The sequence below is a fragment of the Botryllus schlosseri genome, chromosome 6 (genome assembly GCF_051294905.1).
Source record: "Botryllus schlosseri isolate E-star chromosome 6, Bs_hap1, whole genome shotgun sequence".
NCBI lineage: Eukaryota > Metazoa > Chordata > Ascidiacea > Stolidobranchia > Styelidae > Botryllus > Botryllus schlosseri.
The window spans coordinates 13,252,736-13,280,432 of NC_137241.1; the positions used below are offsets into that span (position 1 = coordinate 13,252,736).

General features: G+C 39.5%; 1 protein-coding gene across 1 annotated transcript; it reads left to right on the forward strand.

The window, feature by feature from the left end:
* The first annotated feature begins 917 nt into the window (after positions 1-917).
* LOC145441046 (shootin-1-like) lies at positions 918-27,697 on the forward strand. Its single transcript, XM_080318828.1, has 11 exons — positions 918-1,380; positions 1,463-1,523; positions 1,579-1,700; positions 13,102-13,351; positions 16,279-16,340; positions 16,404-16,485; positions 18,291-18,412; positions 21,102-21,227; positions 22,135-22,424; positions 24,539-25,001; positions 27,358-27,697. Exons 1-11 carry the CDS (start codon positions 1,315-1,317, stop codon positions 27,496-27,498), a joined length of 1,785 nt encoding a protein of 594 aa, XP_080174954.1. The 5' UTR covers positions 918-1,314; the 3' UTR covers positions 27,499-27,697.

A 27,697-nucleotide genomic window follows, 5' to 3' on the forward strand; every position in this document is an offset into this window, starting at 1 on the left:
ACCCAATGGTGTTTCAGCCTTGGATTATACCACTATGCTAGCTCACCACGGCGCCTGCTTCAGTATTTACCTATTTACTTAGTGTATTTTTAAAGGAAAATGACTGGACTCGACTTGATTCAAATGTCGTCTATCAGGACCGATACCCCAAAAATAGGCCCAGACACCGCTTTTATCTGCTGTGGGTTATGAAACTCTTAGGTGAACACGAGCTGGCTCATTCTATTGAAGCGATTTCTGTCATCAAGCATTCTACAATCGCAGAAACACTTGGTATTTTGCATAGGAATTATGAGGTCTGCTAATAAAGACCTAGCCATGCATGCATCGGGTTCCAGTGCAAAACCCACAAAATCCAAAAGAGTTTACGCCGTCAAAACGAGGAAAATCAGTTGTCTTGTTGAACAGATGGTTCCGGGCCTATGTGAGGAGCTGTCGAGTGTAGATGTAGAGCAACGAGTTGTGTCTAACTGGCCAGAAAGGCCAGCAATATACAGAAGCAACCAAGTCATTCATAAACCGGTAGCCAACTTGTTGAACATTTGAGTAAAAGGTTTTCAGTCTCTTCATTTCTTTTTGTGTAATAATCTTCGGTTGATTCGTGCGAATGACATTTTTGTACAATAAAAAATGCGGAGACTCTCGAAAAGCTTGATAAGCATTGGTTTATTGGATATAGGGAAACAGTCACGATGCCGAACACGATTGACTGAATTCACACAATGATAACCTCTTTCTATATGATACCGTATTGATTATCTTAGAATGAGGAATCAACTCAGTGTGTATACAGAATATACAGCACTCTTGATTTAGAAAAGTGAAAGTAATTTCACCGACAGAGTAGTTTGAACTATCAAACTTTGGTTGCCGGACTCGTGCTGCCTCGATTGTGTTTGCTAAGTGAATGCCTTCGCTTTTAAATTTTCCGACAATGATGATTTAGCAAAATGGTTTGGTGGTTCGTAGTTTGCTAATAAATATTGACGAACGACAACTATTTTGTTCGCATGAATTAGCATCCAGGGTCAGAGCGAACCAATAGTAAATTGGACATACCGAGGTGGAACGTTTGACTTTAGCTTCATGGTCACGGTAGCAATCTTGAGTTACTTCAGAATTCTGCAACTGAGTGAAGGTAGCGGCATCAGCAGACCGCAGTGTGTACTTATCCAGTGTAATCGCAGATTTAGACAAACACATAAGTGATATGATACCAGTATAAGAGATAACCAACTCGCTAGAAACATATATTTGTGTACTCGGACTGTACAATAGCCGTCTGCTTATAGGAAAGGAATAGGGAATAAGAGAATGTGTGAAAATAATCCGGATACTGACCCTACTCTCCAGGAGCAACTGAGCAATAAGAACGCCGAAGTAAGATACGCAATGCCATAATACAAATGTCCGTTGTCCGCCATCTTTATGGCGTAACTAAAGTCTGTTTATCTTAATCCAGTTGCGAAAAAGCTTAAAGAAGTTGCAAGAAGCAGAAGCTAAAATCAAGGAATATGAAGAAGGTATTTATTAGATTATGCTGCATATATACTCTTTCTTATGAATAGTAATTCGCAGCAACTCTGGATGCATACGAAAAGGTGGATATGATGGAGGAAAAACTTCACAACGAACAGAGATGCTTGGAAAAGGCTGTTCTCGTGGCGTCGCGGCTTTACACGAAGAATTCACAGCTTAAGGTGAATGTTCAAGAGTTGAAAGATACAGAATGTTCAAAATTTGAAATACGAGCATGCTGAATTCATTTACCAAACCAGCAATATTGACTGGTGTATAATATTGTGTGTGCGTATTTAACTTCGTCATTACGAGCGATCGCGACTCTACCACTACCACCACTATAAATGCTCGTCAGGATATCTCCAATACAAAACTAAGTGTGGATTTCACTAGCTTCACTTGAAGAAAGTAGGATTAAATTGCATACTTACGTTAGGGCAGGATAGGATAGGACGTAGTATTATTTATGTCCTTGATATTTTTGAGGCATATACACCAGAGTTGGATCAATTGTAATTTGTAATTGTAATTGAATGTAATTAATTACATTTTTCAATGTAATTGTAATGTAATTGTAATTGAAGCATTTTTATTTTGTGTAATTGTAATTGTAATTGTAATTTGACAAAAATTTTGCTCAATTACAATTTCAATTACATTAAATTGCTATTATGACCTGACAAGCACAACATAAAACAATTGACTTATAATGCATTCTCTTTAAATGTCGAGAAGGAATTTGGTGGATCCATTCGCGGAAGCCCTTGACTGCGCCCTTGCGGGCGAAGTTTTTTTTAATTTTTACCGCTATGCTGGCCTCGGCTGCCATTGTATACAATTTTTAGATTACTAACCAACGGATGGATTCGCAACACGTGACTCACGATTGAATACGCCGAGAAGCGAACTGCTGAGCCGGCTAAAAGCAGCAGAATTGATATTCCCATAGCTGGCGATCCAAGCGTCGAAATTTGATATGTATGGTCCTAATCGAAAGCTAGTGTCGCACTGATTCCGCAATAAAAGTATATTTCCAGGCAATGGTACCATCCCAATATAGTCGTGAAAGTCTGGGAATCGGCATTGTTCTGAACAATCGCTGGGCGTAATTGGTAATTGTTGTGGTCATGCTGCTGCAGCGCTCTCACTTTTCAGAGCAGTCGGCCTTAAACGGCTATTTTGGGGCAGTTACATTGCCCTGACGAGATTTCATTTTGTATTTTCGGAATTAGTACATCAATAGCTTACGATAAATACCAGATGCATCAAATTTGGACGCATGGATCGCCAGCTCTAGGACTACAAAGTTTGCTGCTTTTAGCCGGCTCTGCAGTGTGTTTGTAGTTGCATTCATCCGTGACTCACATCTTGCGCATCTATCAGTGGGTTGGCAATCTACCATACGATTTCAGATCACGATGCTGCATCGTTATTTCGTCTGGCTAACTAACCAGACCACTGGATATTATATAACGTCTTATCTGACAAAGCACGGTTTTGTTTTCACTCCTCATCCTAATTCCTACGTCCCTCGATAAAAATAATATTATTACTTTAATTATATACTATAGACGCAAATCCAACACGTGCATATATTATAATACTTTTTCAACGACATACTGCACCCTATCCTTAATCCTAACCCATAGGAGATTAGGTAAATAACATTTTACATTTCCAATTACGTGAGCCATAATTACCGAGCATTCAAAACACGCTTATATTACGCCACAATGACATCTCACATAGCATACTATGTACTTGTACGCACATGAACGCATTTATTACTACACAATCTGAACTAGACTTGAATTGTTGTTAAAGACGACGCTACGGTTGTCAAGGAGCACGGTTGAATTTATGATTATTAAATTATATGTTCAACAGCAGCAATTGTAATTGTAATTGCAATGTAATTGAAGCATGCAAGGAGTAATTGTAATTGTAATTGTAATGTAATTGAAGCATGCAAGGAGTAATTGTAATTGTAATTGTAATTTGATATTTTTAGCTTGGAGTAATTGTAATTGTAATGTAATTGAAACATTCATGAAAGTAATTGTAATTGTAATGTAATTGAACTGAAAATAATGTAATTGATCCAACTCTGATATACACCGACGTCCGACTCATGATATACGTAGTAGAGATGAGCATGGATTAGGATTAGGTTTTGAAAAAACAGGATTTGTGAAATTTTGTCGGATTAGGATTGGATTTGGATTAGACATTTTTTTCAGAACGGATTAGGATTTGGATTGGATTTACCTATTTTCTGGGAGATTGAAATGTCGTGTGGCGAATGGCGAATAACTTTATTCAGATCAGTTATTAATGTAATTATGGTTACTAAGTTATCTTGAATCATGTGAACTGTTGGTTGTGAAAGAAAATTTTCGAGTCCCTCCATCGCATAAATTAGTATTTTTCTGAATTTCCTGTTGGAATCGGATTAGGATTGGACATGGACTTGAATATGAAAAAGTTATGGATTAGGATTTGGATTTGGATTTGAAGGTTCGGATTTGGATTGGATTAGGACATAGAAATTTCAAATCCGCTCGTCTCTGATACGTAGTACGTACACACGATCTGTGTATTATACATAAAAGATTAATCTTACTTCTCTGCTGTGGTAAGTATTATTGGTGTTTCAATGGTAGCTACGTGAAAATCACTGAACCCAAGCGATATTAGCTCACTAGTCTACGGACTGCCAAGACTCCATTAAGAAATGAATTCAACAGATCAAACTGATTGTGTTTTCTCTCGCACGTCATGATAAATGTGCTGACGCCAGGCTAATATGACAGACGAATCCTTACCCAATGAGACCTAAAACTTCACCTTGTCCAATTTTACTACGGAAGGTTGTACGACATTAGATTAGGGTACAATGCAACGTTCAAGCTCGAGTACTGAAATATCGAAGCGAATTGTGACGGCAGCCCCTGAGACCATCGCACTTGTATAGGTAGACCTTTTAGCAATACATTGTATCGTGTTTCCCAGCAAGGCAATAATCTCCCTTGTATGTTTTGTTTGGTGATATCCCTATGGTTTGATTTTGCCATCAAATTGCTTTCATGTCAGTCGTAGGAATACCACAATATAAACCATGCAAACCATGACGGTGATAGAAACACTTGTATTACTATGACGTTCGCAGCTTCTGCTTTCAGACAATTTTAAAGGTTACTTATTCAGTTACGTTTCATTTGCGATTCGCCTGTATTACTTTATCGTTTTACTCTTTCAAGTGGGATAGGTTGTTTGAATATTTGAATCACAAATAGCAGTAATTTTGATTCTAGTGTTGGCATTACTCTCTCGGCACGCGCGCAGCGAAAATGTTGCGAATAATGTATTTTATGTAATTCATTTCGCTCGAATCTGGTGGTGGGTATGTGTAAGTATAGATAACTAACCTACGGATAGATATACAACACCTGTCGTCACGCTTGCTTGCTCGGAGGAAAATACTGCTCAACAATCTGAACGCAACGTAATTGCCAATCCTACAGCTGACGACCCGAGCGCTCAAATCAAATAAAGTTGGTTTTATTTGAAAGCTACTGTCGCACTGATTCCGAAAATATACATTAAAATCAGATCAGGACGATGGAACCGCCTCGAAATACACCGCAAAGTCTGAAAATCGGCATTGTTCTAAACAATCGCAGCGACGCACCACAATAGTCATAACAATGCCCCTTGCATGGTTGCGATTGTTCAGAACAATGCTGATTTTCAAACTTTGCGGTGTATTTCGAGGCAGTTCCATCGTCCTGATGAGACTGTAATGTACATATTCAGAATCAGTGCGACAGTAGCTTTCAAATAAGACCAACTTTATTTAATTTGAGCGCTCGGGTCGTCAGCAATGGGATTGGCAATTACATTGCGTTCAGATTGTTGAGCAGTATTTTGCTCCGGGCAAGCAAGCGTGACGACGGTGTTGTATATCTATCCGTAGGTTAGTTATCTATAGCAGTGCTCTTCAACCTTTTTCGACGTGGTACACCCTTTTAACGTTTGCTCAAAACTCGTACACCCCTGTTCATTAGGGGTCTTCAAAAATGACTTTTTTCCTCAAATTGTACAGGCTACTTGATAAAATTGTTAGGTTACCTAACTTAAGCCTACAAACCAAATTTGGTTCAATTCCAACCAGTAGCCGCATGGCTACGGAAGAAGAAAGTTTCTATTTATAATATAAAAATGAATAACGAAAAATGTGAAATTTTTCTGTTCACCCCATGAAAGTATTAGGTTGTCTATAAAAATGATGTTCTTCAAATTTGGTTCAATTCCAACCAGTAGAAGTGGAGTTATTGCCGTCAAAAAATTTGGATTTGAATAAAATAGTATTTGGTCACAGAGTCTATTCGCAGCCAGTTAGGCCGCCCGCCACGCAAATTGAAATTTATTTCGTGTCAGCTCCAAAAGAGCATGACATTACGAACGATAATCAACCTAAATGTAACAGTATTGGGGAGAGAGCAGGTAAAGCTACTGCTGCAGAAGCGGTAATTCAGATCAGCGATGATAGCAGGCGCACCAGCCTACTGCGTATCAGGCCTGCCCCACACCACACACAGTCGATAGTAGCACATGGGCTGCAAGAGATGTCAGTAAACTCAGATCGTATGCCGCTATACACAGTCTATTGTCGCTAATTTGCATCACTAATAACAAAACACTAAATTGCAAATGTATGGCGAAATATTGGACATAATATCGGCATTTTAAAACAAAAGGGTTTCAATTTCAACATGGAAGCTGTTTCGACCCTGGCTGGCTACGTCACTTCATTTATGTGCATTGCGGTATTTATTAACGTCGGGTAGGAAGTACCGATTCAAGAAGTCTGAGCTATCGCGGCGGTTTCCTCAAAAATCACTAAAAGACAAATGACTAGCTGAACATATGTTTGTTAACTGCATACTTTCCAACACCAAACGGAACCATTGGTCTATTGCTGACGGCTAAATGAATAGGATAAATATTTGCTTATGACATTACAATCAAGCGGTGTACAGTATTACCATAGTGTCCTATATGGTGTCGACACAAGCAAATCGCACGGTTCAATGAAATTGTATCACGTCACAGTTTCCATTTGGCTACAGGCAATTTGACGGTGATTTTTGACCGACTTGCCGAGCATCAAATTTGATAAAACGGGTATCAATCGAAAGCTGCCGCCGTACTGATTACGAAAATGTAAATTTTATTCCGCTCGCGGCCCTGGAACCCCCACAATCAGCGTCTAATTTTTCATTGTTATGGAGATTGGCATTGGGACGCAACAATGCTGTCTAGCGAAACGAGACAGGTGCTCGAGAAAAAGGGAGCCAGACAGTATTGTTGCGTCTGTCGTTTCGCCAGACAGCATTGTTGCGTCCCAATGCCAATCTCCATAACAATGAAAAATTAGACGCTGATTGTGGGGGTTCCAGGGCCGCGAGCGGAATAAAATTTATATTTTCGTAATCAGTACGGCGGCGGCTTTCGATTGATACTCGTTTTATCAAATTTGATGCTCGGCAAGTCGGTCAAAAATCACCGTCAAATTGCCTGTAGCCAAATGGAAACTGTGACGTGATACAATTTCATTGAACCGTGCGATTTGCTTGTGTCGACACCATATAGGACACTATGGTATTACACTTGAGATAACATCGTACCATATTATGCTCATTAACCTGTGCGTCAACCTGTACTAATCCATAAACCTGTCTTTTTAATAGCTAACCATCGGCTCATTGTAATTCGGATCTGGTACACCCCTGTACACCCCATCCGAGCGGTACACCCTTTGCAAATTCTGGTACACCCTAGGGTGTACGACAACCCCGGTTGAAGAGCACTGATCTATAGTGTAAGAGTGGTGAAAACTAAAGAATCACATTCCTGTCCTCGACTGGCGTGGATTTGACCTCTATCTAGTCATATGAGTATAGTGTGACGAAAGCAGGATGCGATGATGAAGCATGCATCATCATTATAATAACGATCGTAGCAATTGTAGGCATTTGTATTCTCACCTGCTTTAGACAGACAATTTATATTGCGGTACAAAAGACACAATATGATGTGATGAACAGATATAGGGGGATGTCGAAACGTCCAGTTACCGTATCTTAATATATAACAGCCACCTCTATCTAGTCCCCGATGTAATAGTGTCATGATCTTTCTTCACGACAACAGAACATTCGTAATCAGTAGGGCGATTTTTTGACGTGTCAAAAAAGTCAAAATCTTGCCAAAATTGTAGCGTTTGGTCTTATAATTGTCAAAATTGTTTACAAATTCAGACGTTTTTGCAACCTGCATTTCGTTTGTATCGTAGATGTTTACACTGCCGGTGAACTTATCATTTGACACTTTACAGCTTCCTTGTAGCCTGCTTTATGGACCTACAGTTGTAGACGGTCCATTGTCCGCTCATTGTGAATCATGAACGGTTAAATAAAACAGATAAGTTGGCATGGTGTTATGCTGAACGTAACGCAATATCCTAACTGAAGCAAGACTGCGTGGGCATTGGTTGTTATATCAAGAAGCGCATGATGAAATAGTGTGATGTAGACAACATTGTCAGAATGAAGCAACACGGTGCGTCACAAGTAGTGTACGCACAACTTCAGTGTTGCTAGTCTAGTCATCAACTGCAGCTGTTGAACGTTCTTTCTCCATTCTTGGCAAGCTCCTTAGTAGGGACAGACACTTTCTACGCGAGAATATGGAAAATAATCTTTCGTTCTATTACAACAGGGGCGGGCAACTTCTCCAAGTCGGCGGGCCGGATATAGGAAAATTAGGTACTTGGCGGGCCGGATTGCTGAATCGATACATTATTCGCCCATTTATCCACGTATTCAAGGAATAAATCGTATTTAATGAATGTATTTTAACGACAGCGATGTAACTTCAAATCCATTTCTCGCCAATAATGACGAAGACAATGTCGATTTGAGAACAGCACTGTCATACAGCAGGGGTGGCCAATCTTTTTGCCAGTCACCGCCGCATTTCGACTACTCATGTAGCCTACGGCCGCATTCCAGGGAATAGTCGTAATGAAATAGCAGGACGCCAAATACTCATGTTAAAGTGTCTATGTCCATTTCCGGCGAACTCCGTACTAATCTATTAAATAATGTAGGCTTTTCATAGTCGCGACAAGCGCAAAATTTTTTTCAGATTCATTTGTGAATTTCGTCATTAAAATTAGTAGTTCTACATATTATTTGTCATCCCATGTGATCAGATTCACCGGTAGAGTAGGTGGAGGGTCGGTCAGGGCAGGCCAATTATTATTAGTCACTTTGTTGCATGCTGTTCTTTGCATGTCTTGACCTCCCGTCAGGATTGTCGAAATAGTGAAGTAAAGACGATTCCGAGCTGGTATGTCTATATGTGGCGCATCTGTTCGCAACTGTACTGTGGGGCTCTGATTGCAAAGTGCGCAACTATATTAAAATCGAAAAATAAAGTCGCATGGAATCGCGCGCTGCGCGAAGAAACTTTCACGAATAATTAAAATCTTTCAAGAAATCGGGAGTCAATTCGTAAATTCAAATTATACGTCGACGGCCGCCAACACCTACTAATTGAATTACGTGTCCACGGCCGCACAAATTTGCTTCTACGGCCGCAGGTTGGCCACCCCTGTCATAGAGGTACCACCATGTCTGCTTCTCTCTGATCAATCAACACACGGTGCAATCTTTCATTAAGATTTCAAGGCGTTCAATAAGCCCGGTACCCCAAATTTACCAAGATATCAATGCATTAGGGTTAAGCAGGTGACGAGATAGCGTGGTTGTTAAACTGTGCGGCCTGTCTATCTTGATATTGAATTCATGCGGGCCGCGGCCTTGAAATTTGAAATTGGCCCGCGACCCGTTTTCAGTTGGCGACACCTGGCATAATCGGTGTCTTACAAAAGCCTAGAAGTGTGCGCCGTGCTACAAGTCGGCGGTTACGGAATCAAAAATAAGAAGTATCGGGCTGGTGTATATGACCATTGTCGTCGACAAACACCATTATTACCACAAATAACATTAGGGTTCAGTACATCGTAAATGCCGATAATGCAAGTCTTCTCGCTTCGCTTCGACGAACTTACGCGTAAGCTCCACCCTCGCTCGCTATACATACATATGTATAAAAACATACAATCACTATAATGTATGTGAGCAAGTAGTGGGGAATCTCGGAAGACTGGGGCCGGCGGGCCACATTATCATGTAAGACGAAAAACTGTCCGCGGGCCGGACAAAATCCCTTCGCGGGCCGGATCCGGCCCGCGGGCCGTATGTTGCCCACCCCTGAAAATTTTAATAATTTCCAATATAATGCGTGATGTAACTACTGGAATTCTTCATAGGTTCACATTTCGTTGAAATAATTTTATTAATGTAAAAATTTGTAAGTTTTTAGGTCGAAAAAGTTTTTTCAGGTCAAACTACTTCGTACGGACAGACAGTTCCAACCAGAAATGAAGATAAGTGATACAATTTCAAAATTATCTGCGAAAAGTCCTAATTTACATACATGAGGGCAAAATTGTGTCAAAATTAAGTTTTTTAAGGTCATAATGTCAAAAAATGTCAAATTTTGAATTTTTTGGTCCAAATAGTCCGTTTTTGGGTAAAAAATCGCCCTAGTAATCACAGTTGTGACTCGGTGATATCCATGTGTGATATGTAGAAACCAGTGGATGTCACAGTTTGTCGCACCCAACCCTACGAATGATGTTGCGTTCTATCAGTCATACAATACAAATCACACCTTATATCATCATATGGCCAGAAGCAAAATTAAGTGACACGGATCATTATCAACCTCAATCGTGTATACAAAATGAGATTGTATTTAGGAAACTATATATACCAAATTGATGCTTTGACACGCATTCCGATGGGTGAAAACGTGTGAAACACGCCAATCCTTATGGAATTTTATCCCAATGGTTTAATACCAGGGTGGCCAACCTGCGACCGTAGACGTATAAATGAGCGTCCGTCTACATTAGTTTAATTAGCGTGTGTAGTGTGGCCGTCAACGTGGAATTTGGATTTAAGAATCAGCTCCTAAATTTTTGAGAGATTTCAGTCAAGTTATACATTTTCTTTGCGATTCAGGGCGATTTGAATATTCGATTTTAATGTAGTAGTGTGTTTGAAATCTGAGCCCCACAGCGCATATGCGAACCGCAGAGGAAATTAATGAGACCCATAAAGAAGTACCAATTTGTTTTTCTTTTACGTTTGGGCTCTACGGGTAAATCTGATCAAGTGGGCAGTGAAAAAATAAATATTTGATAGCAATGCGAATAACTACTAATATTATTGATTTGCCCTCCACGCGACTAGACAACGATTCTCAACAATAGCTGTCCGCGATGAGAAGTCCCCCGATAGCCAATTTAACATGGATATTTGCCGCCCAAGCGGCCCAATACGAATGTCCGTATGAATGAGGTCGTATACAATACATGTGTAAACGAAACGCGGCCGTGGATAGAAGAAAGGTTGAACACCTCTGGTGTAGTGGATTATGTATACAAATACATGTATCACCTCTTTAGGTCTTCTTGCGGGTACACGAAAGCAGAATCCACTCTACTCAGGGCGTACATATACACAAGAATTGGTGTACGTACATATACATCATTCGTGGTTACTTGTAGTATACTTGACTTATTGGAATGGAATACCAGAAAGTGTTGTTCAGTGTTTACCCGTTCTGTAGGCCTTCCCTCTACGGTGAAAATCAGCGAAACACACCAATTTCGTCCAACGTGCGTGGTTAATGTAGCCTAATCGGTATGATTACAATTGACAACGTAAATATTATGATGAATGTCCCATAAGAAGTTTATCGCTACTATACAATTCAGGTTTTTGATTCATGATGTCTAGTTTAATGTTGGTTGAGGCCACCGCATACAATATTAAAAACACGATAAATTCATATATTCATCTGAGCAAGTCGCAGAGATTGGATGATATGCAGGCTCCTATTCACTAGTATATAATATTTACATACGACCGTTGGGCAAATTTGGAGTATCTTTCGGTGGTCTTTATTTACATCATGGATGAAAACCTGCGTGAGTACCCTCAATTCTCGGACGCTTTGTTTTATGCTTTTGTGGCCATATGTGCTGATGAATTGCTTTGCTTATTTAACCTTACGTCGCCAGTATTCATGACGAAAAATACAAATGCAAATACCACACATGGATCAAATCGGCCTCTCTGAGCATATGTTGAAATACCTTCTTACGAATTGGTACTGTGCCACGTCGATCTAGTCGCACTGGTACCATTTTAAGTTTGGATATTATCGGGTAGATCGAGACTTTCCACCATTCTTAACTACATCAATCAAGAAGGTAAGTTTCATGACGCAAGCAGATTGTCGTTGTATTTGAGGGCATATATTGAACTGGCGTATGCTGCATATTAACGGGATTCGCCGATTCTAATTCCATAAGCTTGTAACTCAAACTCTTGTAAACTGTTGTATGTTGTATTACTTTTCCATTCATATCGATAGTTGTGGAAATATTTACTGTTCTGTTTACGAGCATGTGTACTACGACAAGGACCTACCATCTACATTTTGCGCTATTAATCGATGCTAGTCTATAGAGGGCCGATACAAAATACTTCTTTCGTATCTTGTCGTATACAGTACATGCACTTAGTTAGGCCGATGTATATACTCGCTACACAGCTTACATGAATAACCTATATGGAGTTCTTAATATAATAACTTGATATAATAACTCGCATCAACTTTTTGCAGTAACCATTTGTATATAATTGTTTGTCCTTCACCCATCCATTCTCAAGATGTGTGACGATTAATGCAAATAAAATTGCATTCAAGTGATCACATTCTGTGTGGGTATCTTTACCATAATCGGGATTGGAAAAACGAATTACTGATATAAAATCTCTTCGAATAGCTTTCCATGCTGTTTTATTTTATTGAGGGGTGTCAAAACGAATCCATCAATTCTCCCGAATTGCGAATCAGAATATTCGTTATTAACCTGTGGTAATTTCGACTAATAAAATAATAGTAAAATGGGGTTCGTTTCGACTGAAGCAGCATAATTTCTAACCCGCTTCAATTTCATTTTACCCTCTCTGACTATAACATTGACAGCGCATTGCGACCAACAGGCCATGATGCTGTAATTATCAATGAATTTGAGCATCTGTCAAACCAAAAAGCTGAACACGCCGTATCCCGTCCCACATTTCTTGAATTGAAAATTCAGGTAGGCTTCATGCACCTGGGTTCAGTGTGTTAGAATTCATCCTCAATGTTACGTCATTGTTAAAATGTTTCCCCGAAAAACCGGAAACTTCCCTTAATCAATATCCTTCTAGGCTACGCCTAAATGACTGGGATACAAATATCGCAAGTTGACTACTGTTTAGTTTGGCATGAATTTACTCATCAAACATCACATGAAGATTTCGTGGGAATAGTTTGATGTGTAACCATTATCCGCTGCCTTCGGTTGACATGGATGTTCCTTTATAGAAATCGACGGTTCGCGGAAAAAGGATCGCATTAAGCGAGCGAAGAAAAGCTTGGAAACAGGCACATTCCTCCAACAGCGATTCTACCGATTCGGTTTTTCCGGCGACACCGGAAGGTAACACTACCGAAAAAGCTTGCAAAAACGTGGAGGATTCCGACAACATACCAGAAGCTAAAAATATCGCCGTTATGAAGGAGGAGGTAGCAAATGAAGTATCGGACGATGATCTCGAGGAGATTACCAAACTAGGTGCCTATCCATTATACTCCAAAACTTGTCATCCAACTGTGTTGTTGTTCGTGGTATTCACGGTGTTTGTCGACTAGGATGGTCATTTACACCAGGAAAATATTCATAATTTATGACTCGGCTTTTTTAAGACACCATTTGTGCGGATGACATGACAAGGAGGAGCCTATAGAGTATAGATAAACCTTCAATATTTAGGTAGGAATTCTGAAGTCGACCTCGGTCGGACTCGTACCCCCAACCAATTGGTGTTACATCTGTGATTATACCACTACGCCATCCAACTGTGTGTTTCGTATGCTCGCATATGTCCACCCTCTCCCGTATCCAACATAAATCCGTTCTATTACCAGAGATGTGCGAGTGGGGTGGGCACTGGGCAGGTTAAACATATGATATAGTCAGAGTCCGGATCCCTAATCAAGTCCCAATCCCACTTGTAGGAGTTGCCAATTTCAATTTGAGGCAATCGCATATGCATATAATTCATTCAGAGTCCATATTTCTATACGGGTTAATGGGCGTAGCCAAGTGCCCGCGGTGTCCGGTCAATACCGAGAAAATCGATAAAATGGATATTACCGAGAATGGACACCACCGAGAATGGACATTTCCCAGAATACAATGCATGCACTGCATGCATGTTATGCATATGAACGGGTCATGTGTATTTGCATTACGGCGTTGCCACATTCAGTGTCAATTCCAGGTATAAATTTCTCGACAACGTCCATCCCAGTAAGTTATATTCTTGGCATTGGCCATTCTCGGTAATGTCCATTCTCGGTGGTGTCTATTCTCGGTAACGTCCATTCTCCGTAATTACATTCTCGTTAATGTCCATTCTCGGTAATGGTTTTCTCGGTATTGGTATAGAACCAGTGTCCCTACATTCATTTTGACTTTCTATTGTGACGTCACACTGTGTATTAGTACTAATATTATGACTATATCCGTAAGTTTCGTATGCTGTGATACGGATAATGAAGATTTCAAGGCTTCCGCAGAAGAAAATGGTATCGAAACTATAATTCTAGTTGATAAATTAACTTTCAGTGGCGAGGAGCGTATAAGTCAATACTCAAAAAATCGTATTTTACCATACTCAACTCGAATCATTAAAATTAATATAGGATTCATATTCAAGTGCTCGAATCATTTTGCCCAGCCCTTGTCCAGAGCATAGACCAGCGGTTCGCCAAGCAATTTCAGGGGGTCCGCGAGACCTATCATTTTTTTAAATGGTTGATAACATAATTCTAATTTTATTTTTTAATTTGAGAAAGCATGAGGCAGTTTCGCACCACAACTGCTAAAACCACATGACTCAAATCATAATAATAATCGTCTGACATGGACTGTCGTAGTGTGGAAATTCATTAACATTGCCAATTTTTCAATAACCTGCTTATACAAACATATTGCTGTTTAGAGACGTTTTGTTGGGGTTTGTGGAAAAAATAAAAATATGGAGATAGTAACGTCAAACAGGGTGACTTCGTAATGTCTGCGAAACCATCTCGATTTGAAGTTGTCAGTCTCATCAAATTAGTGAACAGTCGTTTAAAGTGAAAATTTCCGAAGCATTTTCCTGATTTGTCCCAATGCAGGGATTGAAACCTCGCCACGAAATCCATCTTATCCTGTGATATACATAAACACTATTTGAACAGCTTCTTGGAGGTACAGAACTTCAATATACAATTGAATAGTATATTCATATTGAAATGAACCCGAATATTTTCGGGTGACACTGGTCATAAATAGGATAATGATATACCTGCTCTTAAAGCTCGCCTATCAGATTTGGCGCATTCTTATTGCGGATGCCCTATCGACAAGGCTGATTTTTTGATGAACGAGGAGTGTTTCGTTGCTATCAAAGCATTACGTTCCTGAAATTCATATCTACAGTTATATTGGTATGCAGCCTTGTCTTGTTAATATTCAATTGTCAATGGTCGAAAATGTTTACTCGTAAATATATATGTAAACCCAAACAGAACAAGTCATTTCATGATAGTCTTTCTCAGGTTGGAAAACTTTCATTCTTCCATTCTTTGGCGCATAAAATTTGTCTATACTTTTAGATTATGATTTCACTTTGACGGTAGAAACTCTCTGCGGGCCGAATCGGGCTCGCGATCTGTATGTTGCCCGCCCCTGCGCTATAGATGCTGGACGTGATATATTCATAAAATATATGTTTCTTCATTTTGGTGCCATAAATGTTGTGATCACACCAAAAGTATCGTCGAAAGCGTTATGCGTTAATATTACATTAGCCTCCATCTATCTTTGCGGGAATGGTTCTCGGCACTCCTCGTTCATATCACAACGAAGACGCGGATTTTCAAGACACGACCACGTTCTTCAAGAGATACAGCAGCAAAATTATAGCTTTGAAATAATAAAAGTCTACCAATTTCTACATAAATAGTATGATATTATTTTCAAGAAAAATCATTATTTTGCTGTTTATCACAAGCCTACAGGTCATATTTTCACAAGACAGATGAAGGTTGCACCATAATAGATCTAAAATTGATCTAAAACTTGAGGGGGTCCGCGAGGGTCCGTGACGGTCAAAAGGGGTCCGCGAAGCCAAAAAGGTTGAGAACCACTGGCATAGACGGTATATGTAGTAATTCGGAACTAAATGATTTCGTGAGCCTAGATCAGTGGCATTATCACGAGGCAGGCCACCAGATTCAACTTGAAAGACCGAATTTCGGAATTTAATGTCTAATAACCTGGTGGAGCTGGTGCCCTGTTTCACATCACCTTGCTATCTATGCACCCCAGACCATAGACATTGCTGTTTGGCCCCTTCATATGCTACAGTGCTGCTTTTGTTGGCATAGCAATATTTGAAATCAGACTGATACAATATATATACATACTGTATATTTATCATTGCATTGCAGATCAGATGGCAAAAAGTGATCTAAACATTGCCCTGGAAAAGGTAAACAAACTAGAAACCGAGGTAATAAACTGAGAATGGCTTTTTATGAATCCTATGCGTTTTCACTGGTATTCATCAAAATAGAACCATGAAATGGCCGACCGAATCATTATCCTGGAAGATGCGTTGACGGAGAGACAAACGGACAACGACCGACTAAAAGCAGGTCAAAATTGTTTTTCCATTTCTATCGAAACGTACTATACATATCGGTATACTGTGTTTATAATACATACAATATCTAAAGGTAAATTGACGTTAATGTGATGGATTATAGTGGAAGCTGTATAATCGAAAAATGCCAAGTGACAGCGTTATCAAAAAAAGATCATCGCTCTATCAAATATGGCAGACCTGAAGTGTGGAACAGTATCTCGCCGGCTATCCGACAGTCGTCGAGCATGTTCATGTCCATGTCCACATTCAAGTCGAAATACAAGCAATTTCTGCTGAATGAATACTATTCAGCCCGCACCATTTACCGGACCACGACATAATATCGATCTCGCCTTCCGTCACTTGCCACTTTGTATTATCTTCTTTTACTTTCATTCAGTTTGAAACTTTGAATGTCTCCTCTTTACATCGCCTAGGCTCAGGTGGGTGTCTGATCTTAAGACTACTCATAGTCGTTTTGGCATCTTCCTATCATTCATTGTTTTGCAGTCTTGTGAGGTTTTTCAGTGATGAAATTTTATGAAAAAACTTGAACTTGAACTTGTTGCTTTCAGAATAGGTTGTTTCCGCAGCGTATGTTGGTTTGTGTCTTCATATTATTATGATCAAGTGAGCTCCAGTGTTGGGATCAAGTCACTACCTTCGAGTCACGTGTCATCTCGAGTCATTGTAGATTTTGACTCGAGTCAAGTCAAGTCAATCGATTTTCAAAGGTGACTCGAGTCAAGTCAAGTCACTCGTTTTTTGGAGGTGACTCGAGTCAAGTCGAGTCAAGTCAAGTCAAGTCACGAGTCAAGTCACAATTCAAGTCAAATTGAATTTTCGAAGTATGAGTTATGATTCAAAATCATTACATTTTGCTGGCTGTGTGAAAGACAGATTAATCAATCATTTATCTTAATCAAATAACAAATATCCAATTAAATACACATGCAAAAAGACGGTGTATCGCTCACGCAGATGTAGAACTGCTAATAAAGTACGTGAGTAACTGCCCAGTTACATACTTCAGTCAGTTCTTATCAGCCAAAACATAGGACCTAATACGAATCATTGAGATGTTGAAACAAATTGATGTTGTACAATAGCCTACACTACCCATCTACACATCCGTGAGAATATAAACGCACACAATATATTCGTTCGATTTAAATCATACAAGAGGATTGGTAAATGTGAGCACTGGGCAACGTCAGCATTGAGCCGTCTAAGAAACAGAGACACATTGCTATTTAGGGTAATTTTCTACTTTGCGGTCTATTTTTTGTGATCTAACAATAGAGGAACCTTTGTAACGTACAATCAGTGAATGACTGGTTGTTCTCACAAGTGACACCGGTGTATCTCGAACAATCAGAACATACACAAGATGCAGTGATTTATTCGACACCGTTTACTTGATGACTTGAAATTGACTCGTAAATTTTGCTCCGAGTCACGAGTCAATGCACATTTTTGAAGCTCCGAGTCAAGTCAAGTCAAGTCATTTTTTCAAAGTGACTCGAGTCAAGTCATGACTCGAGTCATCCCAACACTGGTGAGCTCGTGTGCCATATGGCAGGTAACGACTGTAATTTCCATGCGAAAGGTAAATATGTCATCAATGAGCCTGTTACACTCCATCCCCAATTCGTTATCATCTTACTGTAATTTCTCCAATTAAATTTAGATTCCTGGTTAGGATTATATCAAGAGAAATGACCATCAATTCCATTATATGGTCGAGCGCACACTATGAGTCACAGTGGTGGAATCGGATCGATGCATTTAATAATAAGTATGTTACCTCTATAGTGGTCCACGAGAAGACTGAGGAGCTGACCAAACTAAAAGAGAAATATAATGTAGAATCAGAGGTACGTCAGCGAGCCGAAAGCTATGCCGCAAAAATGTATGGAAAGAACAAAGCTTTTCAGGTGAGCGGGATTTATTTGGTAAGTACACAACATGATGTGTGCATTGTTTATACGCATTAGAAATTAGCGATTTGCTCGATGCTTTGCGCACGTTATGTTAGGATATAACGCGATATCATCTTAATGATTATACTTATCCAATGTATTGCCGCATTTCCAATATGCTAGATAAAAGTAACTGAGTAACTACAGCAAATACAATTGGGCTGTGTGATCGTATAATATCGATATTTTCCTATAGGAATTCTTAACTCTGTATGCCAAGACAGTGATATCATGCTCACTGGCAATATATCTAACCAGGATTGCGCTAATCTTCGATCAATATTCTAGCGCTAGCGCCTGCACCGGCGACCAATACTCGCAATTGAGCATAGTTGCAATGCAGCACTAGTTTCAAATACGTTCACCATTTGCTAATTTTCTAGCTTCTTCAATTACACCTATCAGCATTATAATGATGTAACCTAATTGATCGGAATTTACTAGCGTTTACTGCCGTTCCGTTATTCTGTGAATTGGACATTATGTCTACATTTCTGCAGAGGTGGTTAGTAACGAAGTACTTCTACTTTTTCGAAGTACTCAAGTAGTTTTTCTTTACTTTAGCTATTTTCAGTTTGTCAAGTAGAAGTGTGTCCTCCAATAAGAAAGATGGCCTAAGGAATTTCGGGGCTGTTTTCACGTAGTACCAACATTTAATTTTCATAATGAAAGTCATGAAATACCCAGAATTGTCATTGCGCTTCGCGCGCAGTATATATAGCATGGCAAATACGTTTTAACGGAAGTATCGCTGAATATAATTTAAATACAGGGCTGCGTGGTTCCGTTCACACCGCATTGTCGCCTATATAAAATATTTCATCACAGTAAGTATGGCACCCATAGCGTTTGAAACTACCGTTTCACAATCTAGCAATTACCAATTATACCTAGTAGCCCATGACATGTCATAATCTGGAAAAGTGGACATAACTTTTTTTAACGTTAGAACTGTTTTAGCAGACCACTGTTGAAACTTTCTGGACAAAAGACATGAAATGTATTTTCCGCTTTTTAGGAAGTAGTATTTGTATTTTTCTTTCAGTTACGAGTATTATACCTTGAGTTCTAATTAAAGTTTCAGTTCTGTCGTCTGGAGAACATGCATGTTGAAATATGAAAGGAAATGTAATAATGCCTCATACTTTCCGAACATACAGCTATACACTATACGGCATTTTACGAGCTTCCATATTTTAAATTAACGTATACTAGTTGCGCAAAGTGGTAAAACCGTATCCGACACAACTTCTCCGTATTGCTCTTCGACTGAACTAGGGGCCTCTAAAACGGGGTGATCGGGTAAACAAAGGATTAGTATCGCATTTCAATATCAATACTATCATTTACACCCCATCATGTGAACGACTGCTTATTCTATCAAAAATTGACACCTCCTGGGATGCATCGATATGAATAAAACTCTCTACACCTTCCGCATAGCTCCATTTGCAGCTTTTGACAGTCCATGCGAACGAATTACGATCATTTTCAGAACTACTTACTTACTTGAGTAGATTTGAAGTCAGGAAATTCTACTTTTACTTCAAGTAGTTTTAGGTTGCTTATGTAAGAAGTACTTATAATCGTACTTGAGTAGATTTTTCCGTCGCTAATTCCACTTCTACTTGAGTAGATTTCTTGACTACTTTGACCACCTCTGCATTTCTGAAATGGAGGATACACGTGTACTGAAACTTCATATCGTGATCAATATGATAATGTTTTCTTTTTATCTGAAAATCAGTTAACCCTTTGACGTTCATCTCGAATTGTCATTTCATTGATATTATCGTGTGATCAACTTCATATATGGCTCCTGTATATTAGGTATTTTGATTCCTAGTAAAAAATCTCTTTCGTGAGAATATAAAGCTCGCCCCTGCGGTATAATAGTGACATGTGATGCTAATATTAGGCTGTCATGGTTATGTAAATGATATCTGATGAAATATTTCATATTTTTCATAGTACATCTGGTATATTTTCATTCGTCATGAGCGCAATCAAGTACAGAAGCAAACGATAAACGCTGGTGCTGTGTTCAATCCGGAATACGAGTATACATCTCCCCCTCTAGCACAGTGGTCCTTAAATTGGGGGCCTCACTCCCCTTGTGGGGAGTGAAAGCATCTGAAGGGGTCGCGAAGATGCGGTCAACTGAAAAAGTTTCCGCACTCCGTGCGATTTACCTCCAGTTCGTAGTTGTTGCTCTGTGTATAGTCATCTATAGTCCGAATTCCATATTCGAGAATTTTCTCATTAACAGTCATAACCTCCCATGCGATCAAACTATCCATTGGGATTGCTGGCATTCTCACTGCATTTTTGTGATATGACGATATGGGGGTGTGTCACTATCATAAAGAGGGCGTGTCTAAAAAAGCTGTAGACCACTAATCTAGAATAACTTGAATAGTTTCACCTATTACAGACATAATTTGCAAAAAATTAAAGTTGATGCATGCATAGCCTACCATCGAAAAAAATATCATTATGGGACTGCGGCATGCAAACACATTTGCACATGTGCGATGATTTGGAAAATAATTGTCCTACTCTTCAAATCAATTCGAGTTTCTCGGGCGTAGAGATCGATAGCTAGAGAAAGGGACTCAATCCTTTCTTGTAATGTGTATTTCAGAGGAATAGTGTGCTCATGAAGAGTCGAAGATCCGGGGACTTTGATAAGAAGGTTGAAAGTACGATGAAAGACGTTGAAAAATTAACTCAAGAACTCGAAGAAGAGAAGGTCAAACGAAGGCAAGAAGTAAGTATCGTATATGGATTATAATTTTGTGTTCTCGATTTAACGTTGTTGAAATTATTCTCCTATTATAATTTATTCTATTTCTATGCCAATCGTCGGGATGGAGAATGGCAGATGTAGAATACGATATGGTATGCAGAGCAGAGCGTAGCATCGTTCACGATCACAATGCAGAAACCAAAACAATATAATTCTATATCAGCGTATAGGATCAATATTTGCTACTGACATGACAGACATTCAATTCACAAATGATTTCTCACGGTACAGTCATAGCAAACTACTGCAGTGTTGAGAGTGAAGCAACCATAACACCGTCTACATTTTAAGTCGCCGATGTTTTCTTTTGTGTCCACATCACCTTGGTACATATCAGAAAATGTTGTCCAATAATAGAGAGCACATCTCTATTGAGACGGGAGAATTTCCCTAAATGTATGTTATCGGGGTTGGAGAACTATAGATTCATCCTGTTTGCCACGTAATGATAGAAAATAATGCAACAGTAGCTAAATACTAAAGCAGAATGCCAGTCCTACAATTTATAAACAAATTTTTAAAAGTTACACAGAGGAAAACATAAAATATTCTAACAAAGGCTCGATATCGATTATATACCCGATATCGAGTCGTCAATCCAGTCTCCTTCTTAAGTGTTGAAAGTTCATGTAGAGTTTATACGCCTCCTCGTCATCCGATCCGCGTGAGCGGTGTCTTAAAAAAAGCCTATATAGACGGGGTTGTGCTACAAGTCAGCAGATGCGCAATCATAATAAAGAATATCAGCCTGATATGACCATCGAATTGGAAAAACATGAATACCGCAAGCAACAACAAAAACATCCGCGATGAATATGGCAGCTATCCTATTTTATCAGACATATATACAATTGTCTTCCTTTCCGAGGTGCTGAAATTGGAAACTCAACTTGCCGAAGCATTGGAAGGGGAGCAAATGAAAAACTTGAAAGCTGAATTGGAGCTGCTCCAGGTTGAAGTTTCGCGTCTCAAGGATGCCAACACCGGCCTGGAATTGAAAAATGAAAACCTTCGAAGCGAAGTTTCTTCTCTACAGTCACGTCCGGCCCCTCCCACACTCATGATACCTCCCCCACCACCTGTTCCTGCTCCTCCGGCTCCGGCACCGCCACCGCCGCCGCCGCCGCCTCCTTTATCGAGTTCAACGACTAATTCCAGGTACATATTGTTGGGTTGGTGCCATTCAAATATATCTTCAAAATTGATTGCTTTTAATGAAAGCACGAGTACTCAGCTATTTCTACTTTCACGTGGGCTATGACGAAGATTGAACAAGGAATATCGCAATCCGTCGTGTTAACAGCAGGGCGGGGCACAATGATTCGACTACTCGAATCAGAATTGTGCATTAATTTTAGTGATTTGAGTCGAGTATGGCGAGAGAAGATTTTCTTCGAGTACTGAAAAATACCCTCCTTGCCACTACGAGTAAATTTATCAACGGTAACAATAGTTTCGATACATTTTCGACTTTGGAAGCCTTGAAACCTTACCGTATCGTAGCATGCGGAATATGTCGTACAAAGCTACTCACGATAGTGGAAATGACGCCTTTGTGGTCCCGTAAAAGGAAACTCGTCGGCATCCATACTTTTGTGACGTCGTAATAAGTGATACTCGAGTACTCTACTGGAACCGTAATGCTTTTCAATCAGGAACCCCCATCCGTATAGTTATAAATAGGGCAGGTTTTTGCAACTTTCACGACTATTTAATTACAACTTCTGGTAGCTTCGAAAATACTCATACGTTATGTATATACTGTGGTGTTTTAATCTGCTTGGGGGAATATTATATTGCAACTTTCTGCAACTTTTCTTTATTTTTCCATGCAACATTTTGCAACTTTTTCGAATTTTCATGCAACCTTTTGCAACTCTTTTTGATTTTTTATGCAACATTTTGCCTGTTTTTTCGATTTTTTACGCAACAAACTTTTTACCGGAAATATTTGGCACTATATGTTAATAGATCGATTGATTATTTCACTATCGTTTAAATTTAAGGTCCTTTCTGATTTAACGTACATTCAGGCTAGACCGTAAAAAATTATATTTTCACGGGGACAAGTTTTTCAGGCTATTGATTTTGTTGAAGTCGCCAACATCGAGTTTTGCTACAGTGGCTTGGATACGGAATGATTCGAGTATCTCATACCCTAAAATTTTTAAGGGTCTTGTTTATAAATGCAACTTATTGATGCAACTTCAGTGAAAATTAAACGAACATTTGTAAAAAATAAGTGCGAAACTCCGCGGATTTGACTGCAACAACAACTTGCCCTAGTCATAAACAGTAGAAATACCCAATTTGTGAACCTCATTGGCCATTATTACAGGACAAATCGCAGCGTTTTCCAGGCGATGCGAGCCTTGAGCAATATGCAATATTCTGTCCCGTTTGCTGAAATGCCGATACTGGCAAAAACGAGTCAAATGCGTAAAGTAAACTGCCTTTCCGTCAGCACCCATGCATCAACTGCATATATACAGTTATTTTGAAGATGAATAATGAGGTTGCTCAATAGGGGGGCTTCTCTTAAAATTCAATCTTCGTATATTAACCAAACTACCGGTGTGCGTTAAAGAGCCCACAATTGATAGGCACTTCTATGATCGCCTTTATTTGGGAGGGGCACAAGGATTCGAGAAATAAAATACGATTCGATCCGAGCAGTGGGAGACGATTTTTTCGAATGATGCAATTGCACGCTACTTTCCCGTAACGGCCTAATGCAGATTTGTTTTCGCAACTATCTTCTCGCTGAGAAAGTCTGGAAATCATCTAGGCATCCAAAATATGTGGCATAAGGCTGCGTACGAACATTTCTGTGCAATAATGATTACCCCCAGCATTTTCACGGTAGCGCTATGAAACAGATACGACCGAAGAGTACTGAAATATTTGTAACTTACTGTCTGTAACTACTAGCTAAGTTACTGTCTGTAGCTTACTGACATTTCTCTGAAGTCTTGATGAGCCTTCAGCATAGGCACGAACTCCAATGAAGTAGGTATATGGATAATGGATATGTTCGAAAAAGTACTAAATTATCTTTCTGTGGTGTTGAACTGGCATTGCGTTCTTTGTGGTAGCATAAAGGTACATATTTGAACGGTTCATATCATCCATATGGTTATGACGTCATAATGATGAATACTCGAATACTTGACGCGACACGAAGTCTAGTATTGGATACCGAACCGAATCACTTATTCACTTAGGCACTCGATTTGCCCGCCCTTAGTGATAACTATTTCACACACGTTCAGAAACATATCGGAACTAGTCGCTCAAAGAAAAACTGAACGCGCATCGGCTACGTCTAGTCCTGCTACAACTCGAAAGCCATCTACCGCAGTGGATAATTACGCCAGTGCCATGGAAGAAATGATGCAGCGAATAAAACGTGGCGTTCCGATAATACGACGACGCGAAGTAGCGAGCGTGGGATCCAAAGCGAGCAGCAACTCATCCGACTCGGATTCCACCGATGAACAGGAATACAAGAAATTCTACGACTCTGTGGGCAAGCTGCGTCACATAAGCGACAAGGAGGAAGAGGAAAAGTACATGAAAAAACACCCAAACCTCGGTACCGCGAAAAAGGCAGCCACTATCGGATACCTTCCCAGGCGTAATGATGAAATTTCTTGGCGCCAAAACTTGAAGCCGGTCAAGCAGCAGAACCGTTTGTCGGGGGATGTACTCAGCAAGGGCGATGATGACACGAAGGTATTTGTATCATTGCTGTGTGATTTAGTAGCTGGTAGCTAAACGTCGGCTTAAACATTAAGCCACATATTCCTATTTTTAACTATTTGCCTCTCTTATCTGCGTGTGAGGTAGATCGCACCAACATGAGAACTAATAACAGTCTCAAATTGTTAATTGCTTATATGAATTGACTTGTGCCTTATTCTACTTAATTATGGTGAGCTGATTCTAGGAAGCATTTTGATTTGTATTTATCCCAACACCGCATTCTGTAAAGCAGGGGCTCTCAATCGGGGATCCGCGAAGCCTTTTCATGGGTCAGCGAAACCTCTAAACTTACAGAATGGTTGATAACTAAATTTGCAATTTTTGAATTAGATAAATCATGAGGAAGTTTTGTTTCATAGCTGCTATAACTTCATAGCTCACATAAACTGAATGGCCGTATGAGACAAAATATTCTACGGTGCGAACTTCTTGTAATTGCCAAATTGCGACTATAGCCTACTGACAAAACATATTGCTGTTTAGAGATGTTTTGTTGGGGTTTCGGAATAAAATGGTTTGCAAAAATCCATTTCCTCCTGTGATTCCAGAATACCATCAAGATGAGCTGCTATATAGAAATGACTATGCTGGACGTTATATGTTCACTAAAATCTGTTTCTCAATTTCGGTGTCATAAATGTTACGATCATACCTAAAGGTGTCGTCGCAGGCGTTGCGGATTATTATCACATCCGCCGCCATCTATATTTGCTTTCGGCACTCGTTGATATCAAATAGACAGCGCGGAATGTCAAGACGCGGCCGCGTATTTCAAGAAATTTAGCTACAGAATTCGCTTTGAAACAATGAAAGTCTTCCAAATTTCTCCATAAATATAGTAGACTTTGATTTTTTTTTCAGGAATGGTCATTTTGTTGCTGTTTATCACTATCCTACAGTTGATATTTGCACAGGACAGAATAAGGTTGCATGATAATAGAGCTAATTTTAAACTAAAACTTTAGGGATCCACGGGTCCGTCACGGTCTAAAAGGGGTCCGCGAAGACGAAAAGGTTGAGAACCACAGCAGTAAAGTATAGGCTACCGTAAACTGGCAAAGACCTGTAAATCAGTCATCATTCCTCATTGCAACTGTAACTTTGACCTGAATGATTAAATTTCCTGATTTTTCGTCACGCCTTGCGCAAAACATACCTATCTTAAGCTGTATGTTCCACGAATTCACGTGGAATTTGGGCTACGTGCTTCATGCACGTAAAACTCTAGATCTTTCTTAACGCATTTTCGTCGCACGATTCAAGAAACACATGTTTTATAATTACGTTATTATTACTGCAAAAACATAGATGAGGAGTATAAGCCTTTATAGAAGCAAACTCTTGTAAAGTGACAATGTTTCACCTGCATTAAACGGTAATAGACATTACGATATTATTAAGAGTATGATTTTCAAGGTTTAGCAACATGATATAGGAAATATTTCGCTTCCTGTAATATGAAACAACTATATAGCACTTATTCAACTTCAGGTGCATATAAGCGGAAAAAATCTCAATATGGTAGCGTCCATTTCCCTGTCTTGATATTATAACGCATCCGACCTTCAATATTTTATCAACTTTCTAGAGCGCATTGAACCCTCAACAGGCGAATTAAGCATGTTCTATTAGTGACTTGCCTAAATTACGCTAAGTTTTGTAATTTGAAAAACCGATGCGCACAATGCACAGCCTGTATCAAGGGGTGTTTGAAACACTTTGTTTTCAGTATGTTTTATAAACAATGATTTAAAAAAAATGCTATTACAAAAAACTGCTTTTTTTCAAACGTTTTATAGTAATGTCATAATTGTGTAAATACATTGCAGTATGAGCATCCGAACCAATTGCTCCGGATATATAGCCGACGTATACGACATGAGATGGGTGTAATCCTAGAAATTGTCGTCGATTTAATAGTTATAGCACGCAGTTGTATATCATTGGAATGAGATGGATGCTCTAATGATGGTGATCCCCGACCGTAAAAATGCTGCATAACGATGTAGTCGCGGTTGAAGATCTTTTTCGGTCAGTTTAACTATAGATAACTAACCTACGGTTAGTTATCTATAGTTTAACACAGTGGTCGGAAACCTTGTGATTTCACAATTGTGACGCCACCATTGAATGCTCGTGATGAAAATAAAATATTAAACGTGTTTGAAACAAGCGCCATGTCTTAAACAAGTTTGTTTTTGTTTGTAAATACAACCCTACCTGTATCTCATACTTGAACTTTTGATGTAGATAAAGCAGCATTTGTCTGAAATGCATGTGCGGCTATAGCCGTGTATGCATTGTAAAGCGCTCTTCTGCTTTGCAGCCAAGTATTCGTCGGAATCGAAAGCTAAACGATAGCGTACGCCACCCTGACAATATCAGTCCGGACTTGAAAAACATACTGGAGAGGAGACGGAAAAACATGAAATCTGCTGAAAATCAGAAGGAAAACGGTGGCCGATAGATGGGAAGTCTCTGAAGCAGGCCATCAATCGTGAATTCATAAAATAACTGGAACCTGCCTATGAAATCTTTACAGCGGCTCATTGCGGTTTATGGGGACTTTTCAGATCAGTTACGTCCTATCTGAATTGTTACAATGACCTGGCCGACGTGTGCGTTATCCTTGTCTTCATCGCAATCGACTCGCACGGCGAAGAGTA